The sequence below is a fragment of the Oncorhynchus nerka genome, linkage group LG14 (assembly GCF_034236695.1).
Source record: "Oncorhynchus nerka isolate Pitt River linkage group LG14, Oner_Uvic_2.0, whole genome shotgun sequence".
NCBI classification, from domain to species: domain Eukaryota; kingdom Metazoa; phylum Chordata; class Actinopteri; order Salmoniformes; family Salmonidae; genus Oncorhynchus; species Oncorhynchus nerka.
The window spans coordinates 62,425,738-62,443,800 of record NC_088409.1 but is presented as its reverse complement, the minus strand read 5'-3'; the positions used below and the strand labels follow the sequence as shown (position 1 = coordinate 62,443,800).

At 41.5% G+C, this 18,063-nt stretch overlaps 2 protein-coding genes across 2 annotated transcripts; both read left to right on the top strand.

Moving 5' to 3' along the window:
• The first annotated feature begins 2,087 nt into the window (after window positions 1-2,087).
• Window positions 2,088-3,607, top strand: cbln20 (cerebellin 20). The gene is made up of 4 exons (XM_029681615.2): window positions 2,088-2,180; window positions 2,406-2,501; window positions 2,638-2,778; window positions 2,929-3,607. Exons 1-4 carry the CDS (start codon window positions 2,174-2,176, stop codon window positions 3,354-3,356), a joined length of 672 nt encoding a protein of 223 aa, XP_029537475.1. The 5' UTR covers window positions 2,088-2,173; the 3' UTR covers window positions 3,357-3,607.
• Window positions 3,608-13,707: 10,100 nt separating this feature from the next.
• cbln18 (cerebellin 18) lies at window positions 13,708-15,911 on the top strand. Its single transcript, XM_029681614.2, has 5 exons — window positions 13,708-13,801; window positions 14,469-14,574; window positions 14,766-14,945; window positions 15,053-15,184; window positions 15,324-15,911. Exons 2-5 carry the CDS (start codon window positions 14,472-14,474, stop codon window positions 15,626-15,628), a joined length of 720 nt encoding a protein of 239 aa, XP_029537474.2. The 5' UTR covers window positions 13,708-13,801; window positions 14,469-14,471; the 3' UTR covers window positions 15,629-15,911.
• Window positions 15,912-18,063: the final 2,152 nt, after the last annotated feature.

Here is an 18,063-nt window from a genome sequence, read left to right as displayed (position 1 = left end):
AGTGCAATCAAACCCTCAACTGAACACAGGTAAATGTTTAATTCAGTCTTTGTATGAGATGATCAAGTACATCAACCTTTAACAGACTAAAGATCCTTTCCCCTATTGCATTTTAGTATGTGAAATAACATCAAACCCTTCACCTCTACCTAGCTGATTAAACACAACTCCACGATTTACGATTGATTTGCGCAGTGACTAGCTGTAAAAACAGCTTTCTTATTTTCTCACCTCTATTGCTTTTCTTTAGTGAATGAGGTGACATCAACAAACTTTCTACCTCAACCTCCATTACCTACAACTGGACCACAAGGTAAATATATGAACAGCGGTCTTAGGTTTCTTCAGTGTAGTTCCAAAGTTGGCATTATAATCCAAATAAGAATAGTTTATTTTCTCTCACAACTTTTAGTGAACCAGGTGATCACTGTTGGTTTGGCAAACCCAGAGCTGAAAACCAGAAAAGAAATGCTCAGGTGAGTAGCCCTTTTACTGCTTCTCACCCTTTTAAAGAGTTATAGAAATGTAGTCATAAGCAGCATTGAAGCGTCTTCAGACAATTGGACGCTTGAACAAAAAAGTGAGTGTGGACTACAAAGGATGACAATAGCATCATCAATCTTTCCTGTCTTTCGCCATGTAGTTCGCTTTAATCTGACCCCAACACTGCTTACCGCCACCTGAACTGGCTGATAAGGACCGTAAAGCCACTCTGAAGGCAGAGAAGCAGAACCAGCCGGAGCACCCCGACCGTTTCATCTACTGGAGACAGATACTGTGCAGGGAGCCCCTGGCTGGAAGCCTCTTTTACTGGGAGACAGAGTGGACGGGCCAGAAGGTGGGTTACTACTGCCATAGAATTACTAGATGTGACAAAGCTTCTCAGGCTACGACCACATTTGACTGGAACACTCATGGGTACACACCAGAGGAGAATGCTACTGAGGGAAGGACGGCTCCTAATAATGGCTGGAATGGTATCAAACATGTATTTGATATCATTCCATTGGCTCCTATTGGCGTGGCCTACAGAGACCTGGACAGAAAGGAGGCTGACGACAGCAGCAGGCTGGGCTACAACGAGCACTCTTGGAGCCTGAACTGGTCTGGGACGGCCTTCTCAATGTGGCATGCTGGGAAGGAGACCCAGCTAGGCACAACCAAGGCTCGCAGGCTGGGGGTGTACCTGGACCAACATGAAGGAGTACTGGCCTTCTACAGGATCTCCAACAACCAGGCCCATCTCATCCATTCCCTCCAGACAGACTTTACTGGCCCCCTCTATCCCGGGTTCCGCTTCTAGTCAGGGGTCGGGGCATCTGTGACTCTATGTCAACTGGACTAGTTTATACAACTGATAGGAAAGTTCCAGTATTAGGTGCTGATTTGCTGATAGCTTGTTCCAGCCATATCTTAGCTGCTGTCCTATTGTCATGTGCCCTTTTGGCTTGATATTTAAGAATGATATTTAAATGCATGATTGATAAAAATAAATAAAAAATTGCATAAACAAAGTTGCTTGAAGTGAATTTCGAATTGTTTTCAAAATACCAGTAGAAACGTATCTTCTGTTTGAAATTAGATCAGGGCCATTTTCATTTGAACACAAATGAGTTTCCTGAATAAGACGATATGTTATATAAATCCAGGGGAGCAACATTTGTTTTAGATTACGGGGGGGGGGGCATATATACAGTACCAGTCAAATGTTTGGACACTCGAAGAGGTCTGTATATATAGTTTACTTGAATCAAACACCCTGACAATCTACTCCCCATGCCTTCTGCGCTCCCCTCCCAACATGCTATGCTGGGAATGAGTTCACTGTTTTTCACCTCTCGCCCGTTGCATCAGGAAAAGGTCCCCTGCCGAACTACCTGACACTCTCTTCATCATCCATTAACATACACAATGAGCAGGTGCAAGCTGCCTGACACCTGACAACACAGGTAAAGTGTCATTGCAGTTCAATGGGAACGCAGTGGTCCGGGTGACAGACAATACCTGTCCCACATATGCAGGACACAAAGCCTGGCACTGCCCATCCCACAGAGGACCGACAGTGGGAGGTGGCATTTACTCAGGGTTTATAGGCAGAGCTCCTCTCCTGGTGACAGTCTATCCATCCCATCCGACTGTCTGTGAACATCGACTGCCATCTCCAAGCTGCAAAATGAGAGGTGGGCGTCTCTATGGTTTCCTATATGACAGGGAAGCATAACTGCAGATGTAGGCTCCAGAGTGGTTGAATGAGGACAGAGGAGTTAAGCTTTTGGTCTAGAGTAGCCAAGGGGGTGCACAACTCCTGTCCTACGATGGTGTGTGACGCTACAGGTGTGTGTACAGTGTATGGAAGAGTGCATACTGTGGTGTAACTGTGTGCTTTACTCTGCTCTCTCCTACAGCTATCGTACTGCTGTGCTTGTTGGGGGCCGCTCTGGCCAATGAATACAGCTGGAATAGCCCTGGAGAGACAGCAAAGGACCCCAAAACAGAGAACTGTAAGGGATAGAGAGAGTAGGAAGGAAGACACTAAACACACAGAGGATGGTAAAACAGCGAGGAGTGTTGAGAACCACTGTCTAATCCTTTGTCCTGTGTGTCTGTCTGTCTGTCTGTGTGTCTGTGTCCACACAGTGTGTCTGGCGGACCAGGCCTCCTGCGGCTGCTGCCTGATGCAGAAGCAGATGTGGAGGATGGAGCAGTTTTTCAACATGAGTCTGAACGAGCTGCAGAAGGGCCTGGAGAAGGCAAAGGCCGTGGTCAACAATGTCCGCGGTGAGACCATCTGACCTCAACCACTATCTCCATTACCACATCAACACCGGCCAATGTGTTACATTTTGACTGGAAACCAAATGGCTTGTTGTTATTTTGTCCCATTGTATATTCATTTCTCTATCCTTCTCTCTCTCTTTCCATCTGCAGCTAGCCGCAGTGCCTTCTCCGTGGCCCTGACCAACACACGCCGTTGCGAGGGCCCCTTCCGTGAAGCTAAGACCATTGTCTACCAGTACATCTTCGTCAACCTAGGCGAGGGCTACAACAACCGCACCGGCATCTTCACTGTGCCTCGCTCCGGTGTCTACAGTCTGGCCCTCACCGTGTACAGTGACTCGGGTGCCCCCGGCGCCAACCTGGCCGCGTGCGCCAACCTGATGGTGAACGGGCGCCAGGTGGCGGGCTGCAGCGAGCAGAACCAGCAGGACCAAGAGGACAGCACCACCACGGTGATGGCCATCCAGCTGCAGGCCGGGGACAAGTTGTCCGTCACCCTGCCCATCGGATGCTTCCTGTGCGACGACCAGAGCCACTACAACACCTTTTCCGGCTTCCTGCTCTACGCCACCGACTAAGTCTAAGCTGAGGCTGAGGCTACCACACCCCACCACCTTCGCCCTGTCTTTAACTCCTTTGCCCAGTCCTGCTTCTGGAAGGGAACTTGGAGCTGGTCTTGAGGCTCTGTGATGAGTGTTTGATCAGAGGCCAGCTCCTCCAGTGAATGTCAATCAGAACCCCATTCATCTTTCTAGGACAGCCTTGACAGTGATGGGAAGAAAGCTGTTTGCTTGTGTTAGATTTTTTTTGAAAATAAACCATGATTATACAACAAGTACTTGGTCTGTGTTCTTTTACCTCTCTCTGTGTTGTTGTACTACTGTATTCATACTAATACTAACATTACTTAATGATCCTAAGGGTCCACAAACAGAGATAAACGTTTAATGTACTGGGATGAGTGAGGTAGAAGTACAGCCACTGCGCAATGAAGATAAATGCCAAATGAGCATTTTAGATTTTTTTTTGTAACAGTATATTTTTTTTTGGAATTTCACCATTTTCACCCATATTAAGAGATGCAACAAAAAAACAGCACTCACTTACACATACCTACGTGTGTATATATATATATATATATATATATACATACATGCATACACACCCATACATACACACACATCCATACATACACACACACCCATACATACGTACACCATTTTCCTCTTCCCGCTCGGTGCTTCTCTCACCCCATCCCCATCGTTGCGTCTCTCAATACATACCTTTTTAACAAACTTACAAACAGAAATTAAACAAAAAAGCTCAGTTTAAACCAAGAAGTTAGGTTCAACATATGGAACGTACAGTGTAGTTCTGAAATACATAGATCCCCGCCATTCTAAGAGAATCCTTGCAGCATAATAGCTGATACCTCAGGTTCTAGATCATTTAGATAAGGTTCCCATACTTTGTAGAACTGATCTGTTTAAGAATGCAATGTACATGTCAGATATTCCAGAGGCATCCATTCAAATAGTATTTTATGCCCATCTTTAATAGAAGGAACCTTATCACTAATCCACTGTAAAAGGATGTTTTTCCTCGCTGCGAAGGTAAGGATGTTGAAAAGCTTCCTCTTACCCACAGAAGTAACACGCCTACTAGGGAGACCTAACAGTAAAGAAACTGGGTCCAAATCTAGATCAACCTCTAGGCTCTTTTCAATTTCGTGCAGAACACCAGACCAGTATCTTTGTATTTTGATACATGACCATAAACAATGTGTTAGGGTGCCTGTATCAGTTTTACATTTAAGACACGGAGGAGAAGAGGAAGAGGGGCTAAAAGCATGTCTGCGATTTGGGGATCATTTTAGATTTTTTTTGAAAATGTTTATTTATTTTGGGGAGTCAACCGTAGAGGGTTATATTGCTCCTATCTCGTTAACAAAAGTGACAAACTCAACTCACCTCAACTCACCTTTGTATCTCTAAGAATTAACATCAAGACCAAATGTTCACACAAAATAATACATTGTCCTCTTGAGTGAAATGGATTCATTTGACACCACTTTATGTAATCTGATAATAATAATAATATATAATCTGACCTCCGTACCATTCAGCTATGCTCAACACGTTGTCAGGGATGTACAGACTAGGGGTATACAGAGCAGTCAAGTTTAGCCATAAGCATTAATACTGTGGTCAGGTGCCACAAAGAGGGACTTAGGAAAATTACAAATGGCTCAGAACAGCTGGCCCTTAAGTGTACACGGAGAGCTAATACTAATAATATGCATGTCAATATCTCCTGGCTCAAAGTAGAGGAGAGATTGACTTCATCACTACTTGTATTTGGGAGTTGTATTGACATGTTGAACGCACGGAGCTGTCTGTTTAAACTACGAGCACACAGCTCAGACACCCATGCATACCCCACAAGACATGCCACCAGAGGTCCCTTCACAGTCCCCAAGTCCAGAACAGACTATGGGAGGCACACGGTACTACAGTACATAGAGCCATGACTACATGGAACTCTATTCTACATCAGGTAACTGATGCAAGCAGTAGAATCAGATCTAAAAAAAACAGATAGAAATACACCTTATGGGATTGTGGGGACTTTGAAGACACAAACACACACACATGCTAACATACTAACAGTGGTGTAAAGTACTTAAAGTAAAAATACTTTAAACTACAGTTCCCGCTCAGCCCAGTCAAAACTGTTCGCTGCTCTGGCCCCCCAATGGTGGAACAAACTCCCTCACGACGCCAGGACAGCGGAGTCAATCACCACCTTCCGGAGACACCTGAAACCCCACCTCTTTAAGGAATACCTAGGATAGGATAAAGTAATCCTTCTCCCCCTCCCCCCCCCTTAAAAGACCTAGATGCACTATTGTAAAGTGGCTGTTCCACTGGATGTCATAAGGTGAAAGCACCAATTTGTAAGTCGCTCTGGATTAAAGCGTCTGCTAAATGACTTAAATGTAATGTTAAATGTACTTAAGTCGTTATTGTGGTGTCTGTACTTTACTTTACTATCTATATTTTTTACAACTTTTACTTTTACTTCACTACATTCCTAACTAAAATAATGTACTTTTTACTCCATACATTTTCCCTGACACCCAAAAGTACTCGTTACATTTTGAATGTTTAGCAGGACAGGGTGGTCCAATTCACGTACTTATCAAGAGAACATCCCTGGTTATCCCTACTGCCTCTGATCTGGAGGACTCACTTAAAACAAATGCTAGGTTTGTAAATTGTGTTGTAGTCTGGCTATCCGTAAAAAAAATATTTTAAAAAGTGCCGTCTGGTGTGCTTAATATAAGTAATTTGAAATAATTTATACTTATACATTTCCTTTTGATACTTAAGTATATTTAAAACTAAATACTTTTAGACTTTAAATCAAGTAACATTTTACTGGGTGACTTTCACATTTTCTATTAAGGTCTCTTTACATTTACTCAAGTATGACAATTGGGTACTTTTTCCACCACTACTTACTATACACACGTCCACATGAATTTTGTGTTGTAGATATGTGGTAGTAGAGTAGTGGCCTGAGGGTACACACTTAATGTGTTGTGAAATGTATTGTAAGGTTTTTAAAGTTATAAAAACCGGTTATAACTGCTTTAATTTTGCTGGACCCTAGAAAGAGAGGATCCATAATAAATACAAATGCTGTATCTATCTCTATTGCCATCAAACTCCACACTTGACAGATTTAACCTCAATGACCTCAGTGAATCAGAGATAATGTGACTGAAAATCCAATGAGGAGTCTGTTATGGACTAGAATATAATTTGCATGAATCTGAACTATAGAGGTGAACAAGTACAACACAATGTGTATTTGGCTCAACAATATTGGTGTTCCTCTGACATGTGAATATCTTCACAGCTTTCCTTATGTCACATTCAGCAGCACATTACTTAAATGCTATGAACTAGCTACATACAGTATGTAGCACAACCAGTTCTCGAGACTCCAACTATTATGTATATATCATATAGCATACACATTCAACGTACAGACAGGGTTGGGGAGTATGTAAGGGATTACAAAAAAAACTGTAACCTGTTACATTACCAGCTAAAATTTTGTCATCAGATTACAGATACTTTTGAAAAACGAGATGATTACTTCGAGGATTACTTTTAAATTCGGAAAGAATGTTTGCGAGAAAAAAACTCAATGACATTCAAATCAGCATTAAAAAAAGGCACAAGTTTACGTTTGTTCTACCTGAGCGAGTCTGACCACACATCAGAGACCACTATGATGACACACCAAATGCATTTGATGGATCGAGAGAAAAGAGCAGGAATAGGCTTTTGTAGGCTACAGTCCAAGCTATGACTTCCAATGGTACGACTGCTGTCGGCATCCAAAGATGAACCAATTTGAATAAAGTTTGGAGGTAAGGATGACTGCAGTGGAGTAGTCTACGGCGATACGGATATCACTTGTTTTTAAAAAAATTTTTTAAATCATTTAAAATAAATTTTTATTCATAATACAAAAATCAACAACTTACATTGCTACATCAAACCTGTCTAACAATACAAAACAAAAAGTATTAACAAAAAAATACTAAAACATACAAAAATATCAATAAAATAATTTAAAAAATAAACAATTCTAATGCAATTGTATTCACTCTGAAAAAATCTCATTATAATGATTCAGGAAGATATTCTTGTTGTTATTCACTAGGGATAATGTCTTAACAAGATAATTAAATTAAATTAAAAATATGTGTAACTTGGTACATAATTCTGGAATTTTATTTGGTGTATAAAGTATTTACCAACAAGAATTTTAAAAACCACAATAATTTCAGTGGTCTTGTAAAAAACATGGGTAGTGTTCAAAAAGCTAAATTGGTATTTTCCCCAAATTCTGACACAAATTTACATTCAAAGAACAAGTTAATCAGATTATCTTCTTTTTCACAGAAAACGCAGACATCATCAATAGCCACACATTTGGACAATATAGAATTCACATGGATATATCTTATGTAGAATTTTAAAGTGCACTTCCTTAAATTAGTTTGGTTTACAATATTTGTAAGGCCTTAACCAAAGTTTTTTTGTCCGGAATAGGGACGGCAGATTAGAGCGTTGGACTAGTAACCGAAAGGTTGCCAGATCAAATCCCAGAGCTGACATGTTAACAATCTGTCGTTCTGCCCCTGAACAGGCAGTTAACCCACTGTTCCTAGGCCGTCGTGAGAAAGTAAGAATTTGTTCTTAACTGACTTGCCTAGTTAAATAAAGGTAAAAAATAAATAAACATGTTCCTCTAGGCGTAAATTGGTTCTGTGAATGAAGAATTTGTCTTATATATTTATTACAACAAGATTTCTCAAGTAAGCCCACGCCTTCCAATCTGACTTCTGGATAGGCTTTGTGATCATTACCAAAGCTAAGATGAGTTTTCATTAGTGTAGTTAGACGACTGGGAACGGCTTTGATCACAGAAATAAACTCTCTGAAAGGTATTGGAATCTCATTCAATGTTATAAATTGTTCATATGTAAGAATATTACCCCTGTTGTCAAAAACATCAAGAACAAAGTCAATATTCCTCTCATGCCAGCTGGGATAGAACAATGACTTATTCCTTACAGTTATGTCTGAATTATTCCACAGAATAGCTTTATGTGGGGGAAAAATGTGCAGAAAACATTTTCCAGGACATTAAAACTTGTTGGTGAAACCTAGCCAATTTAGCGGGTAATCTTTCAGGAATATAATTACATTTCAGTAAAAATGTAAGACCCCCAAATTTATTAAACAAATGATTTGGAATGAAATACCATATTGCATCAGTATTGATCAAACATATTTCCAACAAGTTGATCTGGAAAGTGTTATTTATGACAACAAAATCCAACACTTCCAGACCGCCTTCAGCTGTTTTATTTGAGAGGACTGACATATTTTTCCAGATGAAGTCAAAGGTCTTGTTGATCTCTTTACAGGTAGAGGGATTTACAAATAAAGATAATGAGAGGTACACAAAGCGAGACAGTCCCTCTGCCTTGGACAGAAGTACTTTCCCAAGTATAGAAAGATACCTTTGTAGCCAAGTATTAAATCATTTTAGGAGAGAAATTAATATGTTGTCTGACTAAGTGTTTTTTAAATTTTTTTATTTTATTTTATTTCACCTTTATTTAACCAGGTAGGCTAGTTGAGAACAAGTTCTCATTTGCAACTGCGACCTGGCCAAGATAAAGCATAGCAGTGTGAACAGACAACAACACAGAGTTACACATGGAGTAAACAATTAACAAGTCAATAACACAGTAGAAAAAAAGAAAGAAAAAAGAGAGTCTATATACATTGTGTGCAAAAGGAATGAGGAGGTAGGCGAATAATTACAATTTTGCAGATTAACACTGGAGTGATAAATGATCAGATGGTCATGTACAGGTATAGATATTGGTGTGCAAAAGAGCAGAAAAGTAAATAATTGGGTGGGCTATTTACCGATAGACTATGTACAGCTGCAGCGATCGGTTAGCTGCTCAGATAGCAGATGTTTGAAGTTGGTGAGGGAGATAAAAGTCTCCAACTTCAGCGATTTTTGCAATTCGTTCCAGTCACAGGCAGCAGAGAACTGGAACGAAAGGCGGCCAAATGAGGTGTTGGCTTTAGGGATGATCAGTGAGATACACCTGCTGGAGCGCGTGCTACGGGTGGGTGTTGCCATCGTGACCAGTGAACTGAGATAAGGCGGAGCTTTACCTAGCATGGACTTGTAGATGACCTGGAGCCAGTGGGTCTGGCGACGAATATGTAGCGAGGGCCAGCCGACTAGAGCATACAGGTCGCAGTGGTGGGTGGTATAAGGTGCTTTAGTAATGTATTCCTAAATATTTAACATAGTCCTTTCCAGGAATATTTTCTATTTCTTTATCATCAGAGTCAAATAAACATAAGATTTCACATTTAGAAACATTCCGTTTGAATCCTGAGGCAATAGAGAATGAAGTGATAGCATTAAGGGCATGGGCGACCTGGTCTTTGTCTCTTCAAAAGAGATCGACGTGGTACATCGACAAAGATCTGATGTACCTTAAAAAAATGGAAATACTTGTGGAAAATGGCCAAGGGGAACAAGTTTCTGGACGAGAAGAAGCTCCGCATCAAAGAGGCTGTGATACCGCAGGATCAGACTGCCAGGGAGAAACTGTGGCTGTTTATACAGAAGGCGCGACAAGAGGGAAAGAAGGTTGGGTTCAAGGGCCCACACGCGTTTAACGAAGGAAGAATGATTACTGGGTAACTGTTGACATGAACCATACTGAAACTGTGAGTACTGCCAAGAGTACATTTAATGTACTGCCACGAGTTAATGTACAGTGGGAACTACAATTTATGAACACTTGCCAACTAAAAAAAGGAGAGAAAAAAATAGATTTGTTATACCGTTAACCACCACTACCTCAGCTGAGCGTAGTTTTCCGTCGGAGTAATCCTCTCAAGGTTCAGTGTTTGTTTTATTGTTCACATTACTACTTCTGTTATCTAGTTTGTGTTATTTCTTTTTTTTATGCAGGAGTTCGTTTTCAACTCACTCAATATCGTTAGTCTGAATGCTCGGGGTTTGGGAGATCTTACAGAAAGGAAAGCTTTATTTTTATATTGTAAACGCAGTAACGCAGATGTTGTCCTTCTTCAGGATATCACTTATTATTGATATCTACGTAGCGCGTTGATGTGAATCACACTGCTGCTCTTTTATTTAGCTATTTGCGCCTCACAGATTGTGGTTGTTGTGGATGGCCGTTCACAAATCGGTGTATTTGAACACAATAATGGTTGAGTTCAAGAAGTTTAAGCTGCCTATCAATCATTGTTTTTGAAACCAGTGGACAGCCTGTGAAAAATGTGCTTGCAATAGCTGCATAGTGCGGATCCAAGTCTATGGAATAAAACTGGGGCTTTTATTGCTCAATCTAATTCATGCTGATAAAAAAAATCCATAGGCCTAATGGACACATGCGCAAACTTGCACACTTTTGATAGACTTAAAGGGACATTCTGTAGTTGCTACATCAATTTTTGGACTTTATATATATATATATATATATATATACACACAGTTGAAGTCAGAAGTTTACATACACCTTAGCCAAACACGTTTACACTCAGTTCACAATTCCTGACATTTAATCCTAGTAAAATGTCCTGTCTTAGGTCAGTTAGGATAACCACTTTATTTTAAGAATGTGAAATGTCAGAATAATAGTAGAGAGAATGATTTATTTCAGCTTTTATATCTTTCATCACATTCCAGTGGGTCAGAAGTTTACATACACTCAATTAGTATTTGGTAGCATTGCCTTTAAATTGTTTAACTTGGGTCAAACGTTTTGGGAAGCCTTCCACAAGCTTCATAACAATGGTCATTGTGGCCAAACAGTTCTATTTTTGTTTAATCAGACCAGAGGACATTTCCTCAAAAAGTACGATATTTGTCCCCATGTGCAGTTGCAAACCATATTCTGGCTTTTTTAAAGGCAGTTTTGGAGTAGTGGCTTCTTCCTTGCTGAGCGGCCTTTCAGGTTATGTCGATATTGGACTCGTTTTACTGTGGATATAGATACTTTTGTACCTGTTTCCTCCAGCATCTTCACAAGGTCCTTTGCTGTTGTTCTGGGATTGATTTGCGCTTTTCACACCAAAGTACGTTCATCTCTAGGAGGCAGAACACGTCTCCTTCATGAGCGGTATGATGGCTGCGTGGTCCCATGGTGTTCATACTTGCGTACTATTGTTTGTACAGATGAATGTGGTACCATCAGGTGTTTGGAAATTGCTCCCAAGGATGAACCAGACTTGTGGAGGTCTACAATTTTTTTCTGAGGTCTTGGCTGATTTCTTTTGATTTTCCCATGATGTCAAGCAAAGAGGCACTGAGTTTGAAGGTAGGTCTTGAAATACATCCACAGGTACACCTCCGATTGACTCAAATTATGTCAATTAGCCTATCAGAAGCTTCTAAAGGTATGACGTCATTTTCTGGAATTTTCCAAGCTGTTTAAAGGCACAGTCAACGTAGTGTATGTAAACTTCTGACCCACTGGCATTGTGATACAGTGAGTTATAAGTGAAATAATCGGTCTGTAAACAATTGTTGGAAAAATTACACACACACACACATATATATATATACATACATACAGTTGAAGTTTACAAACACTTAGGTTGGAGTCATTAAAACTTGTTTTTCAACCACTCCACAAATTTATATATCTATATACACACACACACACACACACACACACACACACACACACACACACACACACACACACACACACACACACACATATATATATACATACATACAGTTGAAGTTAGAAGTTTACAAACACTTAGGTTGGAGTCATTAAAACTAGTTTTTCAACCACTCCACAAATTTGCTAGATTGAATCTCCGAGCTGCCAAGGCAAAAAATCTGTCATTCCGCCCCTGAACAAAGCAGTTACCCCACTGTTCCTAGGCAGTCATTGTAAATAAGAAGTGGTCTTAACTGACTTGCATGGTTAAATAAAAATTAGGGCTGGCTAATAAGTCTTCCGATTTGGGGTTATGCTCAGATAAAACAATTAGCCTAATCTATACTTCGATATTTCTAAGTCCTATTCTTGAAGATCAAGGGGTACAACATTTATTGGAATGACTGGAATTCTGATAGACTTTGGTTTTTAATGTAAAGATATAATTGAATCGTATTATTATATGTAGTAGAAAGTGATGGGTTAGAAGAAGCCTACATAACCAACCCATAAAGTAAAATGTAACATCCATATATGGCCAGCTATGTAAACTTTAACATTGATTTATCCTGCAATAGATGTCGTTCAATTGGTAACATACATTTTTGTCTTCTATCTTCTCATGCCTCTTAAGGGGAAAGTAATCTACAAGTAACGGAACGTAATCAGATTACGTTACTGAGTTTGGGTAATCCAAAAGTTACGTTACTGATTACAATTTTGGACAGGTAACGGATTACATTTAGAAAGTAACCTACCCAATTCTGCATACAGACATACAATGCAACATTTATATAAACCTATACTGTATGTATGTGCATTAAAAAAAAGTAAATGGTAATCATCATCAGCAGCAGCACTACTGTAAGATAGACTCTATGACCTCCCTGTTAATTCTCTGTCTAGGGTCACAGTTGGATGATGTTATCTATAATGACATAAACCATCACAATACTTTGACCTCCATTCTCTGATTCGCCTCAAAGGAAATGGATAGCATCTGAAGAACCGGGTCGCTCAACAGGGGACATGTGACAGTCAGCAACGCTGACAAAACAACAATCAATACTGTATATGATGGTCAACAATAAGTGGAGAACAGAAACTCTCTCCACCACCTCCGCCCACACCCAGGTGTGAGAACCAGGTGACACTATATCTGGGTCTCCTGATCCACTGATAATGCCTCTCAATGAGACAGCAATAAACCCACATATATTTGGGAAACGCCATTCAAAATCCTCGATAACAATCTATTCAATAGCAGCACGAAACACTGTGTCCACTGGGAGTTTTAGGGAAACCAGACACCGGTGTCCTTTTAAAAACCTACCATTTTCACACAACGGCAAAGATGAGCTGGCTTCTTACAGGACCTCTCATTCACACCCAGGGAAGAAACACTGACATGGCATTGTCTTTAACTTGTCACAATGGGAGACTATTGAATGTGTTCTAGGTGCCCTCCGTTAGGAACCCTACTTCAGCCTGTGTTCTTGGGGTTGGGATTTCTGTACATGGAATGGCCGTGGAGCTTTTCTCATCCATCTGCGGAGGGGTGGAACCTCAGACAGGGAACCAATAGCACGGCAGCACCACCCCGCCTGCATTAAGCTCCTACATAGTCTTAGGAGGATTCCCAAGTCTGCTCACCTACTGTAAGAACAAGGTAACAAGACGTGGGCTTCTTACAGCGATACAGTAAGTACTGCCTTTCCTCCCTTTACCCTCAGACTGTCTGGAGAATCTCAGGTCTGGTGAGATAGGAGCTATGCAGTGATTATGGAATATACGTAAAGCAATACGCTAATGATACTGAAGTTCTATATAGTCCATTTTGATGAGTGACAGCTTTGGATAAGCAAGAAGGCACTGTTGATCAAAGTTGATTTGAAATGTAAAACCAATCCGATGGGAAGAGAACTGTAGATTGGAAAAAGTTTTAGAATGGGTGTAGGGTGCTTTAGCAAAAGGCTTCATACGCAGAAAATAACATCTGGGTACTGAGGTCAACTATTGTTTCCATGTTTCCATCAAAGATGGTGGAATGACCTATGAATATCAACTATTTTGCAGTTGACTAAACCAGTAAGGAAATGAAGGAGGTTGATGTAACTTTAGAGCACCATCTTGACGAGGCATGCTCAACCAAACAAACTAAAACTTCAGAGTCCCGAATAGGTTGAGTAGACTGTGATTGTTAAGTCATCATGACCAGTGCGTGAACTACAAATACATTATGTTTCATACAGCTGGTTCTCAGCAGAGAGCATAGCCATGCAATGTTTATAAACATTTCCAAAAGTCTCTTTTCATTGTAATTTGAAGGTATGCTGTGAGACCAACAGCAACTATCTATGTATTACAGATAATGAAGTGTGTTGCAGTGTCCTCTCTGTGCCTGTGGGGGTTGCTGTGCGTCTGTGCCAGTGTGAAGGCCGTGGGGACTTTAGAGCTGATGAGAGATGCAGCGGGTAACAGAAAACCTCATGACGCCTCAGTTTTTTCTCTTTTCTTTTTGTATGTTATCCACCCCAAACATATCTTAACAATCAAATGTCATGTCAAACTATTGGTCCTGCTTTGACAACTTTTGACCCCTACTCTCTGCCTCCCTCTACCCCCCCCTCCCACCTTCCTCCCCTATCCTCCCCACTGTCCCCAGTGGGCTGGACTGGGGTCCTGCCCTGTGGGAAGTGGGACTGTGAGTGTGCTTTCAACAGCCAGCGGGGATGCTGCTGTGTGGCCAATGAGATGAGTATGCTGGAGGATCACACCTTCATGCGCATGGTGGACATGTGGGAGCAGCTCACCCGATTGGACAACGACATCAAGGAAGTCACAGGTACTGGAAAATACATCTGTTTCCTAGTTTGATTAAGTCAAATCCCTAATGTTCAAGTCCCAGGCTTCTAACTTCTTCTGTTCTCCTTCCCTCGTTCTGTGACTCAGGCAACAATAAGATTGCGTTCACCGCGGCGATGAGATCTCGAAGCGACTGCTTCGGCCCCTTCACTAGCAACGTGCCAATCCGCTACTATGCCATCTCTCTCAACCAGGGTAACGGATACAATGACGCTCTGGGTAGGACGCCACGCTGCATTGTCGCATCATTTCCCCACATACTTACTGGATAAATAACATAACATAAAATAAAACACACATACACACACTCACCCATTCACACTCCCTCTCCATCTCCCTGTGTATGTCCTCTATCCAGGTACCTTCACCGCCCCCCGCGCCGGCCTCTACTCCTTCTCCTTCACGGCCTACTCCAACGCGGGCGTGGATGGCGAGCGTCTTTACCACAAGGTGCAGCTGATAAAGAACAACGAGGTGGTGGCCTCTGTGTGGGAGGACAACCGGGAGGACACGGAGGACAGCGCCACCCATTCGGTGCTGTTGTCTCTGCGCCAGGGTGACCAGGTGTACGTGGAGCTGCTCTCCGGCAGGAGTCTGTGTGGCAACACCAAGGAGTACAACAGGTTCAGCGGATACCTGGTCTACCCCTTCACACAGGAGTAGAGGACAGAGTTACACACACATGAACACACACATGCACAAACAAATGTGAAAACATACGTACATGCATGAATGCACACAAGCACATACATGCATGCACAAAGACATACTGATATGGCACTCACACACACATAACGTTCCAAGTGTGTGTATTGTGTGTGTGTGTGTGTGTGTGTGTGTTTGTGCACAATTGTAACCAATGATATTCCATGTACAGTTAAATTTAGACAGTCTGCCTGTGAAATAGTATTGCTTTGAACAAAATAAAAGCTGATTCATTACATGAAGCAGGACATGTGTCATCTTGTGCTGTTTATAGTTTTTTTTAATGGTCCTCCACAAGTGTGGTCTCATAGCCTCTAAATGAATGTATCTCTAAATGAATGCTGAGTTAATGAATAATAATGGTACCTACGACCAAATAGGCATACAAGTGGATGATAATGACTCTTAGGCTAGCTAACCTACGTCTTATTAACAATGGCTTGTATTTTGTTGTAGTTAGCATTATTATTTTAAACAGGGTTCCCACAAGTCAGGCAATGTCTGTAATATCATGGCATGTTTAAATGTGCATTTCAGACTGGAAAAGTAATGCGATTTAATAGAATAATTGCAGAAAAATTGGGAATTGTACGTCTACATACGGATCACCGTTTGGAAATGAAATAAGCCTATCCTGAATTTGCTGTTGATTTATCACACTGCAATCAATGCCCATTGTACTTTTGGTCTTTGTCTTCAAAATTCTTATTTGTAAACGCAAGTCAATGATTTTTTGAAATGTATGAATGGGAAACCTGTTTCATAAAGGCCACCAGTCCGTTAATTTCATTTAGAAAAGCGAGATCAAATTTAGATGAGACCGTAAGCGTTCAGCTGCTTGGGAATTTTGGTCAAAACCTACGCCCCCACATTTAATTTTGACGACATAGACGCATAAACGCTTTGATTGGACAGCAAAATGATTATGGCGCGCGGAAGTCAGATCAGAGCAGGCTTCCTCAGGCAAGGGCTGCAGTCGAAACACGTTATTGTTTCCTCTCCGATCATCACTCTCCCTCACTTGGGCAAGGGACGTTTAAGGTACACTCGGATGTGAAAACGTCATTCATTGGCTGAGGGTTTAGGGCCGAGGGCTGTCTACTTTGAGTTTGAAACGCAGCCAAGGTGACTTTGCTGCAAGTTTTGATCAAAACGGTAGGATAATGATTGTAGCCAATAACTTAAGTTTGTGTCCCTGTAAATCAAGGAGAGAGAGAACATCCCTCTCCAAATTCACACAGGAATGATCCTTTGTCGGGCCTCCCGGGTGGCGCAGTGGTTAAGGGCGCTGTACTGCAGCGCCAGCTGTGCCATCAGAGACTCTGGGTTCGTGCCCAGGCTCTGTCATAACCGGCCACGACCGGGAGGTCCGTGGGGCGATGCACAATTGGCCTAGCGTCGTCCGGGTTAGGGATTGCTTGGCCAGTAGGGATGTTCTTGTCTCATCGCGCACCAGCGACTCCTGTGGTGGGCCGGGCGGAGTGCGCGAGTTGTAGCGATGAGACAAGATAGTAGCTACTAAAACAATTGGATACCATGAAATTGGGGAGAGAAAGGGGTAAAAAAAGGAATGATCCTTTGTCTACAAACACGTTCTAAAGTGAATACTGAAACAATATTTCGAACATAGAAACGTGGGGAATGGTCAGAGGCGATCTAAAGAAAAATAATGTCATACGGGTTGTTATTTTGTGATGTCATTAAAAATGTTACAAAGGAAATACTGTAACTTGAAAAGTATAAACACTACATGTACGAAGTCTCCATCCTCTATGTTTTAAATGCAATATGATGAACATATTTTTGTTAAGATATGAATATGAGTTTAGGAGCTATAAGAGATAATTTGTCTCCTATAAATGTTGCGCAGTAAGTAGCCATGCCCCGAGTGAGGTCAGACAGCGTGTCAGCCTCATGGAACCGTCCCTTTCGACCAGAGTGCAGAAGAGGATTGGTAAAGAAATTAACATTTAGACCAGAGAGGCGCGTAGCTGCAGCTCACATCCAAAGTAGTTCAAACTCTGAAAATCAACACGAGGTAGAGGCGAGAAGCTCACCTCCCGGACAATCTCTGGTACAGCTGATTAGCTGTCCTAAGTAAAGTATCTAGAAAAGCTCATTTAAGTGGGACCATTCTACTACTCTTCTCAAATCACTGTAGTACTCTACTCTCATCACCCAACAGGAACAATCGACACGGCTGGCCAGCCTATTTTCAAAGAGGCAGTTTTAAGAGCGAATGGAAGGGAAATCAACTCTGTAGTTCTGTTCGGGACTACAAGGCGAACAAAGGCATTCACACGTAAATACATTGATGATTTCTTACTCCAAACGGGTGGCGGTTCGTGTGCAACGTATATGATTACTGTGAGAGTAGTTCCAATCAACGAAAA

Coding starts and splice junctions, on each gene's coding strand:
- cbln20 (XM_029681615.2), top strand. Junction 2,502..2,637: donor GGACCCCAAAACAGAGAACT/GTAAGGGATAGA, acceptor GTGTCCACACAG/TGTGTCTGGCGGACCAGGCC. Junction 2,779..2,928: donor CGTGGTCAACAATGTCCGCG/GTGAGACCATCT, acceptor TTCCATCTGCAG/CTAGCCGCAGTGCCTTCTCC.
- cbln18 (XM_029681614.2), top strand. CDS start 14,472: ATGAAGTGTGTTGCAGTGTCCTCTCTGTGCCTGTGGGGGTTGCTGTGC. Junction 14,575..14,765: donor GCTGATGAGAGATGCAGCGG/GTAACAGAAAAC, acceptor CACTGTCCCCAG/TGGGCTGGACTGGGGTCCTG. Junction 14,946..15,052: donor CGACATCAAGGAAGTCACAG/GTACTGGAAAAT, acceptor TCTGTGACTCAG/GCAACAATAAGATTGCGTTC.